The sequence below is a fragment of the Dermacentor silvarum genome, chromosome 6, assembly GCF_013339745.2.
Source record: "Dermacentor silvarum isolate Dsil-2018 chromosome 6, BIME_Dsil_1.4, whole genome shotgun sequence".
Taxonomy (NCBI): Eukaryota; Metazoa; Arthropoda; class Arachnida; order Ixodida; family Ixodidae; genus Dermacentor; species Dermacentor silvarum.
The window spans coordinates 160,314,092-160,333,479 of record NC_051159.1 but is presented as its reverse complement, the minus strand read 5'-3'; the positions used below and the strand labels follow the sequence as shown (position 1 = coordinate 160,333,479).

The following is a 19,388-nucleotide window of genomic DNA, read 5'->3' as shown; positions in this document are numbered from 1 at the left end:
AAAAGCGGCTAGCCAATCACACAGGTCTCGCATACGCAATGCTCGGGAAGTCGCGTCCTAACTAACTACTGATGGAACAAAACGCTCCTCCTCTTACGGCACTCATCATTGACAAAACTGAACGATAGTGCTCGCTAGCGAAACTTATGTTCACGGAAAGTTAGTATCATTGGTTATGCAGCGTGTACAGCTGCAAACGAAAGGCAGTAAATGGTACATTTTAACGGCAAACAGGTGAAGGTGAACCAGAGCACCTTGCTCGTTGTCACGGCCGCTTCCGCTTGTAACTAGGTGCAGGAAAATGAACTGCTTATGGCCTTCAAACCCGCAAGTTGCAGATATGGTAGTGCGCAAGACCGCTATTCTCGGTTGATTACATGTAGGGACACTTTTTATTTTGCGACGTAAACCATATAGTCTAGTCGCGTTTCTCGCACAAATTGCACTTTTGTATAGTGGTCGAACGTCACAACGCCATGTGTACATGCCAAGTCTATGGCAGCAGTGGACATTCGTTCGCCACGATTGCCAGGAGCGCGCACGTGGGGTCATTGATGCGCAGGCCTGCACTTTTGTTCGAGTGTTGTAGCTGCCGAACGGTGATTTTGCTAAGTTCTGACGGCGCGTGCTGCGAGTTCTGTGCTTCACCACTGCTCGTTCGCTATAAGTAACGCGCCTGCGCGCAACGAAGGTTTCAGCTTGTCCCGTGTTTGTACCGAGTCATTTACCCATGTAAGGCAACGTATATACGATCACGGTTGCCTGATTAAATGAAGGATAATCCAAAGGGTCGATTTCTCGCCACCACTAGCAAAGATATGTACAGGCCCGCGATGCGTAGGCCTGAAGTGTTCATTTTGCCTGCGCACCCGAAGGGCTCGTGGCCAACGAATTTCCAAGCCAGTATCCACAGCCACATGCCAAATTTAGAAGTGATATAGTACGTGCAAGGAGCCGGCCGATCGAAGTTAAATGCGGTCGGTGTACACCTTCGTGTGAAGCCTAACCGGAGTGGCGGACATCCTACTTGTGCCTTATCGGATCCCAACGCGAACCGAAGGAGGATCTCCGAGAGTGATCAAGTGATAATAAGGCCCCAGGTGCGAGGGCGCGTGTGCTTCGAGAAGAAAGATCCCAGGCTGCGGTTTCGCGAGGATGGAGCAACCCCCGTACTGTGCAGTACTATTATTATAATTCTTTTCAGTAAACAGTATCCGCTCACGTCGAACAAGTGCCTAGGCGATCGCTGGCATTTGGCATTGCGACTAGTGCGCTATTGTGGTGTGTTCTCCGGACCAGCAGTCTACCACATTCATAGGAATCGTCCTCCAAGACCATCAACTCGGCGCTTTTGGGAGCGTTCACACTGGCATTGCATTCAACCAGGACTTCAAGGTCGGTAACTTTAGACTTTCTGTTCTCTCATAAATAACATTGCCGAAGTGAAAAAAAAAAACGCCCTTGTAATGAAACAACAGGGCCGTTGGCTGGGACCATGTATAGATAGTTTTCATGTGATGTCACAGGCGCGGTATCTCACCTTGCTAATATCAAGCCAAACATGGCGGTCACGACCTACTGTCACACGTGCATACATTCTTTAGCTTTTTTATTATGACAGTTTTCGCTGCATTATCACTGCTATCAATTTGTCGTTCGGCGCTAGACGCACCTGCAGTCCTTCCACATTTTTTTGTTTGCGCAGCTTCTCGGAGTGCTAGTACCCCAAGAAGCCGACCACGATGACGTCAGTGCGGATCTGTAGCATATGAAGCAATATAGAAGTGCCGACTCACCTGTTAAGGGCGCTCATTCAATGTCCTGACGTATATAGCTTGTGGCGCTGTACATATGTAGCATCGAAACGTAACCATCGCACCCGACAGTGACAGTGAAGCTCAACTGCATTACCGCAACCGCCGACAACGCTATGCCCCTTCAAGTGTACAAATTTACTTACCACGCTTTCTTCGAGATACAGATCTCGACTTCCAGGTGCCGAACAAAGAAATCACTGCGATTACATTGGGTTTCTTGCATAGACCGCTTCAGTTTGCAATGGTGACATGTGCCATTGGGCCGATTAGCACCATTCCTTCGAGCGCACTGTTCGTTGTATTGCGAAAAGAACTAATTATGAGCTAGAAAACGGACCGGTTATTTACGTTAGTTCTTCACGCTTCGATGCAAACGACGCACCCCGTGACGTGAAAAATAGAGCTGTGTGCTGAGAGGCCCGCGTTGACTGCGAAAAAAAGAATGTTGGGTTTGGAGGGATATGGAGCGCGCGTTGTTTATCCATTTCACGCGTACGTGTCACTCAAAACAAAGGCAGAACGACATGGGTTATTTGTTGAAGTTGTGGGAAATTATGCGAGTTACATATGTTGGGACTCGGGTAGCGTTTAGATCCGGGGATCCTTCCAGCCACATGGATGAGTGCGTCCGGGAGTAGGAGCGGGAGAAAAAGGGTTTATTCTACATAATTACAGTGGCTCCAGATATGGTAGACCACTTCATGGTGGAGTACATTGAATGTCTCAGTCCACTACTTGTCTGAGCATATATCACAACACGCTCAGGAGCCACCTACTCAACCAAAAGTGTCCCCTTATAAAGCAGTCGTCTTCCCTAGTTCCGTACACAAGGGAATTCGACGGTCTTGATGCGGCCAATCAGATGGATCGTATTGTCCACAGAAATCCACCTCTGATATACAGCCTTCGTAGCAAGGACAAGGCAACCTGGACACAGAGTGTTCGCACTCCTTCCACGAAAGTCGTTGACTTGGTTTTTTGGTCTCCGTGGTGGTCATCTTGCCAGGGTCGGAAGAGTGACCTTCGTGCTGGTCCCCGCTTCCACGAAGGGTGGCGGTTGTGGTCGCTTCTAAGTGAGCTTCTGTGTCATCGCGCCACAGCCTGTGTCGGGCTGTGTGGCCAGTTAGACGGCCGCTGATGAAGGAGGTGGCATCAGGGGAAGCATCCAAAGGATGCGCACTGTCGATTTGGGGCGCTAGTTCGCCCGTTACCGTCGGTGTCGGGCACTGTCGCCGTCTGGGCGACGCTGATGAAAGGGGCTGCTTCGATGGAAACAACCAAAGAATGCACCCTGCCTATTCGGGACGCAACACATAGCATCCACCAAAAGGCTTCAGAAAATTCCTGAAAGACAAATAAATTCAGCAGGTGGAGTGCAACTTTAAAGTAAAGATGGTTACATTACCCGCCGGGGGGCCTTAGTGGTAGTGGCTATATGGCGTTCTGCTGCGGAACACGAGGTGGCAAGTTCGATTACCGGCCACGGCAACCAGTGTTGCCAAATTTATTTAAAGCGTGTCGCTAACGTGAGACAAAAAATTCACAAAAATTTCCGTAAATTTTGCTGGAAAGTCGCTAAAATTGCCGCATATTTTATATGAGTGAATTATCTTTCTCCTACTTTCTTTTTGTAGAAACAAATCAACTAACATTTCTGCTATTACGAACAACATTTGTTCACCATAATGTTGGAAAAATTATCGATGACGCGCCCTAGGCAGCCACTCGGATAGGTCGGCCTACTGACGTTATATGGTGAAATCACGTCACCTGGTCACGGATGGCTAAAAATTCCGCCGATTGGCGTGCTGCGATCGGTGTCGATGTGCCTTTTTAAAACCTTATAATGAATTACACGCTTTACGCGAAGCACTCAGATTCGTCAATAATGATCAGACGGACCTACCCTAACGACTCAGTACGTTTGTACCAAATCGTCAAAATCGTTTCAAGGTCCTTTTAAGCGAACGAGTTTGGACCCTTCAAGGGCCCATGCGATGTGTGTAGTACCGATGTGTACAGTTGTGTATATTTTCATCCTAAGTTGTAATCTCGTGCAGTGTGTATGTTTGTGCACCGCACAGGTCCCAACCTTAATCTCATCTAATGTTTGTTCATGCACAACACCGTTCACGAAATATGCAGAATTGTAAACGACAATTCATGCGTATGCGCTGTGGACACGCCTACGCAGCAATGTCACGAGCACGAAGGCGTTGTTTGATGTTTGTGGAGGAATAAGTGGTGCGAGTGTATGCAGAGGAAGTGCGACACATGCGTAAATACATTTGAGGCTTCTAGTCCTCTAGTGCCACAGTGGCACTTACCCATTCTTAGATAATTGGATCCGCAACCACCCACCACCTCAGCGCGCGATACCGTGCTGCGTACGTGGGTGATTGCGGACGCGAACTGTAACTGTCAGTTCAGTTGTCCAAGGAGGGGGTGTGCTGATTGTACGAAATATTAGAAAATCAAAGAAGCTGTTGAGAATCAAGAGCCATTCTATTACAAGGTCTTTGTCATTTAGAGTCCTTACGTGACGACATTATGTGCGCTGGTTCTATGTCGGGATTTAGTGTTTGGTTATGCAAAACGGTGCGCGCGCTCACAGGGTGCTTTGCGATGGGTGCCTGCGTTTCGGTCGATGTGCCGGTCCTGGACATAGTGCGAACCGAGGGGGCCCTGGGCAATTAATTAGCTGCATTATACACAAAGCGCTGACGCCAGCATTAACACAAACAAAATGGGACTGAAGCATGCGCTTAGTGAGTAGGAAACAAAGACGAGGATTAAGTAACGAGCGGAGCAGGGGTGTCTTCGATGCACATTGCAGTGTGGTTTAGAACACGAGCGCATGTTGGTTCGTAAACACGATGTAAAGCAGCATTGATCAGCCGAGATGAGCACCGAAAAATTAGGCGCGATAAGCCTTTCACCAACAAAGCGAGGCGTACCAGCCTCGATAAGCAGGGAAGAATGGCTGCGAACGTGAGTGCATGAGAGCGCACCGCTACTCACGTGTTAGTCACCACGAAGCGAGGCGGCGTCGGGATGGTCATGCGACACACCAGCGGAACGGGACTATGCCGTTTACGGGCGCAAACATTTACGTACTTCTAGAAACACTTCACGCAGGGCTAGTTTGGTTCGGTGTGCAGTGTGCGGTCGGATCTGGCTTTTCTCGGACGTGTCTGGTGGTGGTGGAGTACCTCAATTTTACGCTGAGCGAGGTGTTTGAGGGAGAAAACGTGTCCAGCATCGTCGTGTGACCTGTACTTGCAGATGGTCGCTGAAGAGAAACAGCGTTCTTTGTAAACACCAAAAGGATGATTCCCTTAGACTGATTCCCGCAGTGTCCATGGAATTGGCATAATTTTTTAAGGTTTGTCATCTTGTCTGCATGGTTGCGCGCATATTTAGTACAGTCGGCCACGAAAGGGAGAAATTGGAAAGGGAGTGTTGAAATGCGGCAAGATAGAACTAGGGCAATCGAGAGAGCTTGGTAGAATGCTAGGCACGTTCTGTTGTCGAAACATTTGTTGGGTATACCAAATGGAGTGAAAAAAATTGGAGTCGGAGCTGGGGAGGGGGTCTGGTTCTCTCCGTGGCCTAGAGTTTATGGAGAAGTACATTCCCATAGGGCACAATCCATGAGACAAACATCAACGCAGAATATACTGTCGGCAACATCAACACGGAGCTTTCAATTAGCGGGTTACTTAAGCATTACTTAGAAGGAGGCTAGCTTTGAAGCACAGAGCAAATATTTTCAAACGTAAATGCTAAGTCATTATTTGAAGAGGAAGCTTTAGCTCGGGTGGTCCTGTCTAAATACATCTAAAAGGAGAATTAGTTTTTGTCGGCAACCACTGCACAAAATTTGACGAGGTTTGTTGCATTTAGAAAAGTTGCATTTAGACTCTTGGTTTCAAATTTTTGATTTAGGTAGTCAACTTTTTATTAAAAAGTGCAAACATCGCATATTTTGAGAAAACGAAACTAACAAGTTTACAACTAACCCAGCAATAAAAAATATCACAATTCTGTGCATTGCATCCTGTAGTAAATCTAAAGCGGACAAAATTGATATTTTACACGTGAATCTCGAAAAATTTAGTAATATGGAAATACAGCTTTTGCAGAACCCTTATACTCAAAGTAACAAATTCACGTAAGGTATAAATTGACATAACGAATTTGTCCGCTTTGAATGATCTAATGGATACCGAATACAGAACCATGATATCTGTTCTTGATGCAGAGTTAATAATTTGTAAACGTCGTACTCCTACTTTTTTGAACTATCAATTTTTTTAAATTCTTTTAACAAAAATTTAGGCCCTAAATCGAAATTTCGCTTGCAACAGTCACTAGTATTTCAATTTCTTTCTCAAATGCAACAAAATTCTTTAAAATCAATACAGGGGTTATCTCAGAAAAGCGCTTCTGCGTTTTACATGTATTTGAATAGGCCGCGTTGGAGTTGGGCCGTAGGTAAAGCTTCCTCTCACGGCGAAAGCCTTATGTCTCATGGTGAGGTCTCCATTTCAAGGTCGTTTCAAAACCGCGTCTAACCGCAAACTAAGCTAGTGAGCTGAAGTTATAATGAGTATACCGAGAGGTGAGTTAAGAGTGAAGTGATTGTGAATTAAAAGTGAATTGATGGTGAATTAAAGGGGTTTAGTTGGGTGATAGGAGTGAAACGAAAAGTAATGATGACATAGAGTGAGCTAAGATAATGGAGTAAATGAGAGTGAATTAAGAGTGAATGAAGGTGAATCAAATGATGATAGGGTGAATCAAGAGTGATGAAAATTGGAAATTTGGAGAATAGAGCAAACCAAGTGTGATGTAAATAAAACCGAGATGATAGAAAAAATCAAGAACCAAGCAGTGATAGGGTGAATCAAGAGTGAATAAAGTGTGAATTAAGATTTAATCAAGGGGTTACAGAGTGGGGGAGTGACTTGCAAAATATGAGATTTGAGGGTTCCAGTGAGAGTGACTCACCAACAAAAAGGTGCTGAGTCACGGTTCATGTTTGGTGAATCATAGGTAGGCTGACTTGCAAAAAACATGACTTGCAAAAATGATTGCAAAATGTGGTTTCAGAGTGATGATGACTCAGCAAAAAAAGCGCTGAGTCACGGTCCGTGTTTGGTGAATTAAGGATTGAAAAAAGTGGTCGTCGTGTCATTGAATTAGCGGCACAAGAGCTTCGCGTTCAAGTCGTCTTAGTTGTAGCATAAGAGACCCATAGTAATTGTTTGTTAATTATAAGGCGAATATATTACCCGCAATAAAATGTAGGTTAAAGGCTTCGAGCAAGCACAATTGTCCTAATTTTTTTTGGAATACCCTAGTATTCTTGTTAATATCTTCTATTCTGTTGCTATTGTGGAATTGTGTGCAGTCCTTGCGGCGTTCTGAAAGTGAGTGCGTAGTCAGTGTGCCCACCAGTATGAATTTTCAGTGGGTAATAGGGTGGCCTCTTTATATTATATTATTCTGCTACTTTTGAGAATAATAAGGAATAAACAGGACGCTCACTTTCAAGCTAAAATCTGCTTTTGTGCTCCTTAACGTTGTTGCATCTAATGACTGAGAGACATGATTTGAAATGTGACAACAGGCAGGGCTTCGTAGCCTTTCATTTTTAAACGCAATGGCTGGCGTCTAATCAACAGATGGCAAACCCCAACTGACTCATGAGTAGCTCGTGTCTTGTCAATAGGGACAGAATATCCAAGAAGCCCATTGACTCGGTCGGTTTATTCTTTTCAAGAACGAAACCTCCATGGAGATCCAGGAGTGTTTTATTATATAGGCTGCAGCCTGTAAAATTCTGGTGCCATTGCAAGAGTCGCCGAAAACGCTACAATCAGAAACTCAATTTAGAGCTCACCAGTGTGCGAGCGGCAGCTGTCGATGGCATAGTTTGTGTCTACGCTGAATCGACTGTCATCGTTGGTCTTCTGTTGCTTACGTTCCATTTCAAGTACGCTACCTTAACGGTCCAGAATTATTCATGACCATTGCGTTTCTATGGTTACTTGCGTAAAGAGGTTCAGCAAATGGAAAAACGTTGGGCGTCAAGCGCAAAGCAAAACTCGCCATAAAACACAACGAGAGGCGGCGCTAGACAGAAAATAAGTGTAGAGTAAAAAAATGGACAGAACAAAACCACGGCGCAGTGTTATGACCGCGGACATAAATGGCCCATTCTTTTGGGGGCGATATCAGTTGCTCCCTCCTTACTCGTGGACTTTGCTGTTGTGCGCCGGACACATTTTTCAGTCGGCTGGCCAGTTCCGGAGAAAGACGTTTCCTGGAACGGACAATGGCGCCCATTCATCTGGAGGAAAGCTCTCCTTTCCATTTATCGGGCCTGTCGCGACTCCTGAAGCGTCCCTCAATCTTTATGCGACACAATGAGTGAAGTGTCTTCAGAATGTCCTTGCTATCAAACGAACGCAAACAGCGCAGTCCAACACCTTTATGAACATAGGTATGAACAAATGCGGGGAAGTCATTGGAATGAATTGTGAGAAGACCTACACTGTGCAGGTGTTTGAAACCAGGACATCGAACCGGAAATAAACCGAATACCGAAAGAAACCATTACTTATTCTCGAACGGGGGCATCACCAGAGTGCTACGACTTTTTTTCACCCCAGAAAAAAAGCAAGAAGAAAAGTATAACGGATTTTGGCTGACGTTGACAACATTTTATGACGCTTTTCATCCATGCATCACTTGCACATGTGGTTCAGCCGTTCTATACTTCATTTGTAATTGCAAATGCGCTGATGTCCTTTCAAAAGTGGGTGCACCATTATTGTGGTTTTGAACGTGGGTTATATGGAGGCAGGCAATACCGTAATGCACTGGTGAGTGTTTGCAATTGGTGATCGTCAAAAAGTTCTCCTGTAGTGGGAGACCTATCGATGCATAAAGAAGCGCTTCCTTTAGACAGGCGGTCGCGTTACTTCCACACTGCTATGTAAATTGAAGTAGAAAAATTGCTAAAGAGAGGACATAGTGCTTCTAAGGTGCCCTTTAACAACAATTCTTTTTAAATTACTTGCTTTATACCTTCTTTTTCTTTCGTGCAGCTTAGAAGCATCGTGGAGGTGTTTACAAAAGAAATGTGTGTCGTTTTCTTGTAGTTATACGTTGGCTATGAAAAATATCATCCGCCTATATTTATATTCACTTGCAGGACGAAGGCCCAGAGATCTCCAATTACCCCTCCCCTGCCTTGCACTACCTGATTCCAGCTTGCACCTACAAATGTCCTAATTTCATCACCCCACCTAATTTTCTGCCATCCTCGACTGCATTTCCTGAACACCTTCCCTTCGCTCCCATTCTGTAACTCTAATATGGTCCACTGGTTATCTGCGCTACTCATTAAACAGCCTGCCCAACTTCATTTTTTCTCCTTATGTCAACTAGAATATCGGATATCCCGGCTTGCTCTCTGATCCACATGACCCTCTCCCTGTTTCTTAACGTCACGCCTAGCATTTTTCGTTCCATCGCTCTTTGCGCGGTCCTTAAATTGTTCTGTAGCTTCTTTGTTAACCTACAAGTTTGTGCCCCATATGTGAGCACCGGTAGAATGCAATGTTTATACGCTTTTATTTCCGATGACAGTGGTAAGCTCCCAGTCAAGATTTGGTAATGCTTGCCGTATGCACTCCAACCCATTTTTATTCTTCTATACATTTCCTTGTCATGGTCATGGTACCCTGTGAGTAACTGACCTAATAAACGTTGTCCTGTAGAGACTCTAGAGACTGACTGGCGATCACCAATTCTTGTTCTCTTGCCAGGGCATTGAACATAGCCTTTGTCTTCTGCAAATTAATCTTCGACACCACTTTTGCACTTTCTTGGTTAAGATCCTCAATCATTCGTTGCAGTTCATCTTCAGTGTTGCTGAACAGGACAACGTCATCTGCAAATCTATGGTTGCTGAGATATTCTTTGTTGATCCTCACTCCTAAGCCTTCCCCGTCTAATAGCGTGAATACATCTTCTGAGCATGCAGTGAATTGCATCGGAGAGATCGTATCTCCTTGCCTGAACCCTTTATTCATAGGTAAACTTCTATTTTCCTTGCGGATAACTAAGGTAGCTGTGGAACCATTGTAGATATTTCCCAAGATATTCACGCATGCTTCCTGTAATCCTTGATTACGCAATGCTTCCATGACTGCTGGTATCTCAGCTGAATCAAATGCCTTTTCATAATCTATGAAAGCCATATATAGTTCCGGAGGTTTACTCTACTTCGCAGATTTCTCAATTACCTGATTGATGACATGGATATTATCCATTGTAGAATATCCGCCGGGTTGACGTGTCAGCGGGTTGACACGTCAACCTACTGACACACGGCGCCGCTTTGGACTCCTCCACCGACGTTCAGTAGCGCATTATCATTCTTTTCAATTCTACACCCTCGCCGCTAACACACCCCAGCTCGTTACCATGCCCACCCGCCTTACCCTCTCTCCCCTTTAGAAGAACCGTTCCTATATGCAGGGTTACCAAAGTTAAGTTGACAAGCATTTTTTTTTTTTTTTTTTTGGTGTTGGGCTGCTGAGCACGAGGTCACGGGATCAAATCCCGGCCACGGCGGCCGCATTTCGATGGGGGCGAAATGCGAAAACACCCGTGTACTTAGATTTAGGTGCACGTTAAAGAACCCTAGGTGGTCGAAATCTTCCGGAGTCCCCCAGTACGGCGTGCCTCATAATCAAATCGTGGTTTTGGCACGTAAAACCCCATAATTCAGTTCAATTCAGGCTTTTTTTTTAAACTAGGCGCTGAGACGCACGTAAATAACCCCTCTATAGTACGGTTATGTGGCGAGGGGGACACAAAGTGAGGTGATATTTATCGCTGTTAGCCGTGCAATGAACAAAAATTGGATAGTTTTCTTCTATCTATCTATCTATCTATCTATCTATCTATCTATCTATATATCTATCTATCTATATATCTATCTATCTATCTATCTATCTATCTAATCTATCTATCAAATCTATCTATCTATCTAATCTATCTATCTAATCTATCTATCTAATCTATCTATCTATCTAATCTATCTAATCTATCTAATCTATCTATCTCTATCATCGGAAATAAGTAATAGTAACTTCCTCAACTCACTCATGGGTTACCACTTGGTGGTTGAAAATTATTCATCTCACTAGGACACTGTAGCAACAAAAGAATCTGCTTATGACTTCAATTCTAGAGATAAAATATGTAAACGCTTGCAAACAACAAATTGTTTTTTCAAAGCAGGTTCTGTTGTGCCCCCAAATACGCTAGTAAAAATCAATGATACATAGATTGCTTTGCAGTGATGGCGCAGTGATTGTACTGTTGTTGATAACATTTGCATTATAGTTGGAGATCAAACCTTTCAAGTCTATGACCCCGTCTGATTACTCCGTGACGTCCCAAGAAAGCTAACTGCACCGCCAGCTGTCATTCAGCAACCTAGAAGTTGCCGTTCGAAAACCTACAAAAGCAGTCGGGTCACGTGCATAAGAGGCCACTCTGGCTTATTCTCGGCATATCTGTGGAAGAACTGACCAGTTCATACATTTCTAAAATGATATTTATTTACACATATTCTGAGGGGGTCCCAATACCTTGCAGAAGCTAGTTAATGGCGAGACTGAAAAACTTGCAGTAGAGTATGCTTTTAGCGTGCACCGCTCCTTAATATGCAAGCAGGCTTTTCAGTATCACGTACTTTGCTTGCACAGAAACAGCACAATTTTAATGTTAGGGCCAAAGAACATGGAGAAGTTGTTTGGCCGCAGCACAGACCCATCTGATCATCCCACTGGTATAGGAACACGTAATTGTTTCCAGCATAAAAAATTCTGATCAGGAACCCAACTATTGCTCAGTATGTACGGCAACACCTTCATGTTTCTTTTTCTTCGGCTACATTAAATATAAAACGGCGGCATATGGTTAGAGACATGATGAAGGCACATTTTGCCCATCCATTGCAACTGACCAACGATATTTCAAAGGAACGCGTGTACCATTAAAGATTCAATTGGAAGGGCCTCACCAGAAGCGCGTATATGAATTCGAAAAAAAAAACGTGTTTCTGCTGGAGGTGTATAAATTAAACTCAGCGTACTACTTCCTACGGCATTCCTTAAAACAGGACGTGTATGTGCGTGGCACGCATGCTTGAAAAGTTGCACCTGTGGTTGTCGTTTAGAAGTCTTCAAATTACGAGGTGCGGTCTTTATTCTTCGGAATTTTTCTTTTCATCCGCCAACGTTTGCTGCTTTCCAGGTAATAGTATTACTACTAAACTTTTCATACGGCCTTCCTGCAAGAGCAACTGCGTGACTTTTCTTGTATTAAATGCGAATCAACTATTAGTGCTGGTGTATCGGTGCATAGATAAGCAAATAGAAGACATCCCGTGTCATAAAGATGAAAACGGCACCAATGCCTTCAGTACGACATTGAAGATTTAATGCTCTAGCAGGGTCAACTTTAACGTCACTGCAGGTAACGTTAAATACATGTTTCAAAAAAAAAAAAACTGCACATCGTTCTTATTTTCCTAATAACTGTGCATTCATTGCATTCATTGTATTCATTCCGTGACATGAGAATTCCACTGTGCTGCGTCTACAATATGAATATGAACTTTTAAAGGGAAGACAGTTAAAGTGAATATTCTCATGACTGATACATTCTGGATTTCATAGAATTCAGCTTACAACGTGCTTATTTCCTTAGCACATTCGGCATCATTAGTACATACATCACTGCCCTATCTTGTCTTGCGGGAAAGTATTTTCTGAGGACCACAATCTAACACAAAATGTATCGCAGCAACAGATGTGCGCACTTAAACATGGTCGTACTGCGGCCTTGAGGTAAGTTTTCCTATCTATGATGTCTGGAAAACAATGTTGAGCAGACTTACCAAGGGTGCTTATTTCGCATCCTTAGAAAGCACATTCCGTATTAAATACCATTGATGATGTATTAAGATGTATCAAACAATGACAATCTTCGGGCGTCTTCAATATGCATATGAAATGGCTACAGCGGTGTATTTTTTACGACCTGACACAACTATAATTTTCTTTTTTTTTCTTCTGAATTCGGGCACCCCGCATTCACCACGTTCACCTCTATTCTACTTGGTCATTTGTTGCAAATGGAATTCTCTGCCATTAAATGTTGCCGATGGGCAGTAAAACCAACTCTTCAAGCCACGGGAAACTGATTTGCATAACAAATGCACATAATTTAGCCATCATCGACCAAGGAATGAATTGCTTTTTTGAAGCAGTATTTCAGCGCCAGAAGGTTTCGCTTCTAGCTCCATTTAGCTGTTATGCTACTGATGTGAAGAAGTTTCTCAGAATACGTTTCCATCAGCATGCTTAGCGCTAATCAACCGTGTCTCAAATGCGAATTCAAAAACGGGCTATTGTGGCAAAATGAATTTAATAATATGGATAGCTAGCAAATAGACACCTCGTACGGTTATGAATTATTTCGCATTTGCATATATAAATTTTCCGCTAGCAAATAGCAGACGTTGTCAAGTAATTTCTTCAGAGTGAAGGCAATTACGTTTTCGAAAACTGCATAGTATAAACGCGTTAAGTTACAACGGAGTTTTTTCTTCGGCAACAGGATTACACAGGCTGGCATATTTCGGGCAGCATATTTATCCGCCGCAATATTAAAATCGGTACAAAAGCGGCCACTCTAGCTTTTGTCGACTACTCATCGTATGTTGCCCCTTCTCGGGTCCACAGTGCCGCATCGTGCGTGTATGAACTTCCTCCGCCTTTATTTAGTAATTAGCGAGAAAAGTAAGGGGGTCTGAGGAGCTCAATTTTTCGCTAGTCACAACCACACAAAGTGAGTGACATTTAAGCCAGATTAAGCAAAGAGTAAGTTAATCTAGTTAGTTTTTTTCTTTTGTTTATTTGTGGTGCACTCAACGCAAATTTAGTCCTAAAATTGACAAGTTGGTTCAGTGAAACTCTTGAGCCACTTACAGTACTGTGCCAAGATAGATGGATAGATAGATAGATAGATAGATAGATAGATAGATAGATAGATAGATAGATAGATAGATAGATAGATAGATAGATAGATAGATAGATAGATAGATAGATAGATAGATAGATAGATAGATAGATAGATAGATAGATAGATAGATAGATAGATAGATGTAGCTAGGAGATCAATTGAAGAGGTTGAAAGCACGTGCTTTCTGGTACACCATTTAACCTAACTAAACTTGAGCCGAGGCAATATCAGTGATAAAAAATTATTACTAGAAATGCAGATTAAGAAGGAAAAGCGAGAAAGAACAAAATCATGGATGACGCTGTAGCTAAGTGATACTTTGTTCTGAGCTATTCTTCCTTCCTTATTTTCATTTTCCCCCTTTTTGTTTTCTTATTTCATATATTAATTATTGCATGGAGCTTATTTTTGATGATTGGGTTAGCCGCTCCTTAGGTGGCCTTTTTCCTACCGCTCATCGTTTGGTAAAGAACAACAACCATTATGTCACATTAAAGCAGGAGGTCGAAACAAAAAGAATAAAAATAAAGATCGAATGCATATACACTATACTCGGCGACATCTTTTCTTGACATTGGAGCGAAGGCTACGGAGGCGGGGCCTCCGCACATTTGTGTTACGACGCAAGTAGTCCGGCAGCTTGCAGCCGATTTCAGTTCCAGTTTCGGTTTTCGCTAGCTCGCAGCGCTAGTGTGTTTAGCAAAACGTATGCATGCAAAATGGGAACGTCAGAGTTAAACTTTGATGAGTGCGCATACATGCAGCTAATTACTGTGCTGTATATATACTGGTACACAGAATTTTTTCCGCTGTTCAGAAGGTTTTCCCAGCATTATTCAGTGAAACATTAGCAGCATTATTTCAGCATTAACAGTGAAGCTTAGGTTCCGTGTTCAGTCAACAAAAAGTGTGGCAGCCCAGGATATACGGGTACGCGCCACACGTGATCGAATGTTAACGTTTACAATATTAAGCCCTGGTACAGGCGAAAAGGAAGGCCGGTTGCGGCACGATCCTGCCACGCGCGTGTCTTGTTTCAGTTTTGCTGTATTCGGCTTACGCCCACAAAGACTGTCAGCAATGATCGGCGCAGACTGCGCCTCAGTGTTCGAGAAGCTTCACAATTGTAGAACATCGTTTTGTTAAGATTGCGCGCAAGACGCGAACAGTCAAGCTTATTTCAGAGTTTGCGCGACCACCAGTGATAAGGCTGGGAAGTTCGATGCGTGATGTATAAAAGACGGCGCGTCCCAACGATGATCAGCTTTTCCACGGCCGATGCTGTACTCGCCACTATCACTGCCAGTGTGTATTGCTGTAATCTGACTTTCCGTTTACCGGCCAACTGCTGCCTTCGTCAACGTCACGACCCCATGACAATATAATAGCTATGCAAACTATGCAAGGTGACGAATGTCGCAACGCACACACCGCAGCTAAAATACACAAGTACCATGATGCTGCTGAATAGGAAGATTTTAAGAGAGCTTACGATTAATTGAATAGAGACTGATACAGATTCTTTATCGAGCTTCGCTGGTCAAGCACCTTCATGTAGTGTGATGGCCGTCGATATTTTTTCCATCCCTGTGCATGAAGTATGTAACAGGTATTGTCCATAATACCAATTATTATTGGTAGCAAAAAAATAAAGAATGCATGAAAACAGTTCATATCTTTTATTGTTAACAGCCATACGCGAAAATTCTCCCGACCCGTCTGTTTAGATTTAGGTGCACGTTAAAGAACCCCAGGAGGTCAAAATTTCCGGAGCCATCCACTACGACCTCTCTCATAATCATATTGTGGTTTTGGGACTTTAAAACCCATCAAATATTATTGACATAACATTTTGCACTTGTGACCAGAACATGATAACCATATAACTCGTTGCTGGAACTCTATGTCAGCATAACATTTTTGCACTTGTGGCACAGAACGTGATAGCCATAACTCGTTGCTAGCATAGCTTGCCATAAGAACCATTTATAATAAACAAATCAAAATAGGTAAGAGCCGGAACACATTGATAACGAAGAATGAGACGGTAAAATACATTACGAAATGAGTAAATGAAAAACAAAACAATGACACGAAGCGGTATCACACTTTCAGGTCCCATTGAGACAGCAATGAAACAAGGCATCAAACACTATTGGCATGAGCTCACACAGAAAAATGAACACAATTTTGAACACTTCAATCTTCAACTAAGAAATGTGGTTCTCGCTGATGCAGCGTATAATGTAAATATTCACGGCCGTGATACATCATCACGTCTCAACCGCCGTGACAGTACAGTGCACCGTACACGGCCGCTGACACAAAAAGCATAGGTTTGAGCCTGTCGCATTTCGATGGATCAGAAATGCCAGACGCCCGTGTACATATGTTTCGGTGCATGTTAAAGAACACCGGGTGGTCAGAACTTGTGCAACCCTCTAGCACGGCATGTCGCATAATCACATCGTCGTTTTGGCAAACAATATCGCAACAATTATTATCACGTCACGGTAACGTAACCAGAACATTAACGAAGTGCAACTAAACATAGAGAGATCAGCAGAATTAATTAAAATGAAGTCAATAAGCAATAAAAGTGTAAATAAATAGCAGTGACTGATGGACCTCAAAAGCAATATCACAGTTTCTGGTTAAGCGCGCGTGTAATCCTTTGGTTGAAGCTTTGAAAAAGCACACATGGAGATGCTCATGGCAGTTCATCAATTCCGCTCACGTCAGAGCTGCTCGACTCATCAGAAGTACTCGAATCTGTGCCCAAAGAAATTATGAGACTTTCTCTTTGGCTGTCTATAATGCCATCCCGCTCCCATGCCTCATCCTCAAGCCTTATCACATAAGCCTTATCACATAAGTGCCGTCTCGGAACCAGTTCTGCGGGGTCACACCTGCTATTCCTTCCAGCAGCAGGTTCTCGACTGAATCGATCTTGAAGTCAGTGCTCTTCGAAGCAACGTAGCCTTTGACCTGGCTCCACATGAGCTCTACTGGATTTAGCTGGCAGTGGTAAGGAGGCAAGCGCACAACCTCATGACCGGCAGCACTGGCAAGTGTGTCAATCTGGTAAGCGAACATGTGCTTATGCTGCTTAACGAGCTGCAGCAGTTCGCTCTTCAGTTGGTCATCCGAAAAAGAGATACTTTTCGATTTCAACCAGCACTGGATGTCGGCTTTTCTTGATGATGAACTTGGCACCTTTTCAACTTGAGCACTGTGATACGACGCATTATCTATCAAAATCACATTGCGTGGCTTGATGTTCGGTAGCAACTGTTCAACAAACCATTTTTGAAAACGCGGAGCATCCATTTCTGTGTGGTAATCACTAGCGCCCTTCTTGGCACGAAACACTAGGGCGGCTCCATCAACAAAGCCTTCCGCACTGCCAGCATGCAAAACAATTAGGCGTCCTCCTTTACCGCTCGGTGCACGGAGACCTGTTGAGAGGCCTTCACGAAATGTGTCTTGCCGGGACATAACTTTGGTGTCTGTCCATACAGTCTCCTTAGTGTGGCCAGCGTTTACCCAGGTCTCATCAAGGTAGCATATGGTCCTGTAAAAGAAAAGAAATCGGTTGTATAGTTAAGAGCTTACCTTTACTGGCAACAGCCCATTAATAAATCAGCAGCCTTGATTCAAGGTTATGCCTCTGTTACAGCGCGAAGAATCCACTGACAAAACCCATGTGAATACATATAACAAAGATGAGCAGGCAAAACTTCCCCTGAGAAAGACTGAAGCGAATGTTTACAAAACATGTTTCAGGCTGCCCATAAAAGCTAATGAAACCACATCTCCAATAACGTGCACAGCATATTCGTTGAATAAAATTAGCTATTCTTTTCTTCAAGTTTTTAGATTCCTTGCTCCTACGCGAAAAAAAAGGCAGCAAATCTTCCCAAACAATGCGACGGGAAATTCTGCAATAGCGAAACGCTCAGTTACATCTTCGGTACAGATCATCGCATCCTCGACTGATACTATTTTCCACCGTACGAGCGCAAACATGAACAGCTACCTTATTTTACTGGGGAATTTCGCTGCGACTTAAGTAAGGATTATGTAAGGCTTTCGATCCCTCGCGTAAACAGCACACGTTTGGCGATCACTGATGCAAAGCATACCTCCCGTTTTTGCTTACCATTAAGTACACACGCATGCTCACCATTCGCGTGCACACTTTCACCAACAAGCACACGCAACGAAAGTTTGCAGAAATTAAAGGAGCGCAAGAACTTACCGCTGCTGCCTCCGCATTTCTCGGATTGTTCAGAGGTACTTTCGACGCCAAGCAACGATGTCGTCTCTTTCGACAATGCGGAATTCCTTTTTCTCTTTCGGAAGACGAACCGCAAGTCGTTCAGCATTCGTTGCATCGTGCGACGGCTGATCGTCGGCATGTCCATGTCAGGCTCGCTGATCACCTCGTTGCGTAGCTTCTTGGACGTAGGCAGTTCATTGCGCATGAAATAGCTGTGCACTTTGCAACGCAAACGTGTCGTAACGCAGCAGCCTCGTCTTGGCGGTCATGCGCTTCCCAGCTTCGCCCGAGAAATCCAGTTTCTTACGCTTTGGAGAGGAGAGTGGGGCCCGCACAGCTTCAGCCTTGATTCGAGTTACCGTTCGCATACTCACTCCGGTGAGCTCGGCGACAGTCCGGCACAAAGAATTCGTCGACCAGCTTGGGCTGACGGCGCCTTACTTCAGCGTAGACATGGCAGATAACTTGCTTGGTTTGTTTGGAGACCCACTTGTCACATTTAAAGTATAGCCTCCTCGGAGAACGAAAAGGAGAGTTTGCGGCCACACACGGTACCGCCGGCACCGCGGAAGCCATGTTTACTGCGAGAGCAAGCAGCAGGCGGTGCGGAAAACGTGGTGCCGTCCTAGAAATAAAAAAGAAAAAAAATCAAGGCGCACGATAACTTTTTTCCATGAACATCTTCCCATACTTGTTCTATATTTATAATTAAGAAAGTTTATTTATTCGGGCCAAGTAACTCTTAGAATCAGAAAATAAAATCGGTACTATTTCCTGGCGCGCGCGCATGGAGGAGGTTCGGCTCTGTAGCTTCCACAGTGATGTCAAGAAAAGCTGTCGCCGAGTGTATCAGTACCTTGACGCAAGTTCGCACGCGAGAAATAAATATTTCCAAAAATTGTCCGCACTGCACATGTTGTCCTCTTTGCAATCTGAGGAGCAGACGACGGTCCAAGATTAGTAGTTAAAAACAGTGCGGGACTCAGTATTGTTCTAGACGTGACACACTGTCATCGCTTCAGCTTTTCACAAAGGGGACAAGTTATTAGTACATGTTATTTGCCCTCACATGCTTTACCAGAAGCCCAGGATGATAATATAGTGTGCCTTATTTTATGTGTTATATGTTTGGTGAAGGCTACATGCTGCAGAAGTCGATAAAACAATGCCTC

At 43.9% G+C, this 19,388-nt stretch overlaps 1 protein-coding gene across 1 annotated transcript; it reads right to left on the bottom strand.

Moving 5' to 3' along the window:
* Nucleotides 1-16,787: 16,787 nt before the first annotated feature.
* LOC119456991 (uncharacterized) lies at nucleotides 16,788-18,421 on the bottom strand. The gene is made up of 2 exons (XM_037718810.1): nucleotides 18,306-18,421; nucleotides 16,788-17,508 (listed from the first exon to the last, which is right to left on the bottom strand). Exons 1-2 carry the CDS (start codon nucleotides 18,419-18,421, stop codon nucleotides 16,788-16,790), a joined length of 837 nt encoding a protein of 278 aa, XP_037574738.1.
* Between the last annotated feature and the right edge of the window lie 967 nt (nucleotides 18,422-19,388).

Excerpts from the sequence above, each read along its gene's own strand:
- LOC119456991 (XM_037718810.1), bottom strand. The coding sequence starts at position 18,421 with ATGCGCAATGAACTGCCTACGTCCAAGAAGCTACGCAACGAGGTGATC. Across the intron at positions 17,509-18,305 it reads CGAATGCTGAACGACTTGCG|GACCATATGCTACCTTGATG; the intron begins GTTCGTCTTCCG and ends TTTCTTTTACAG.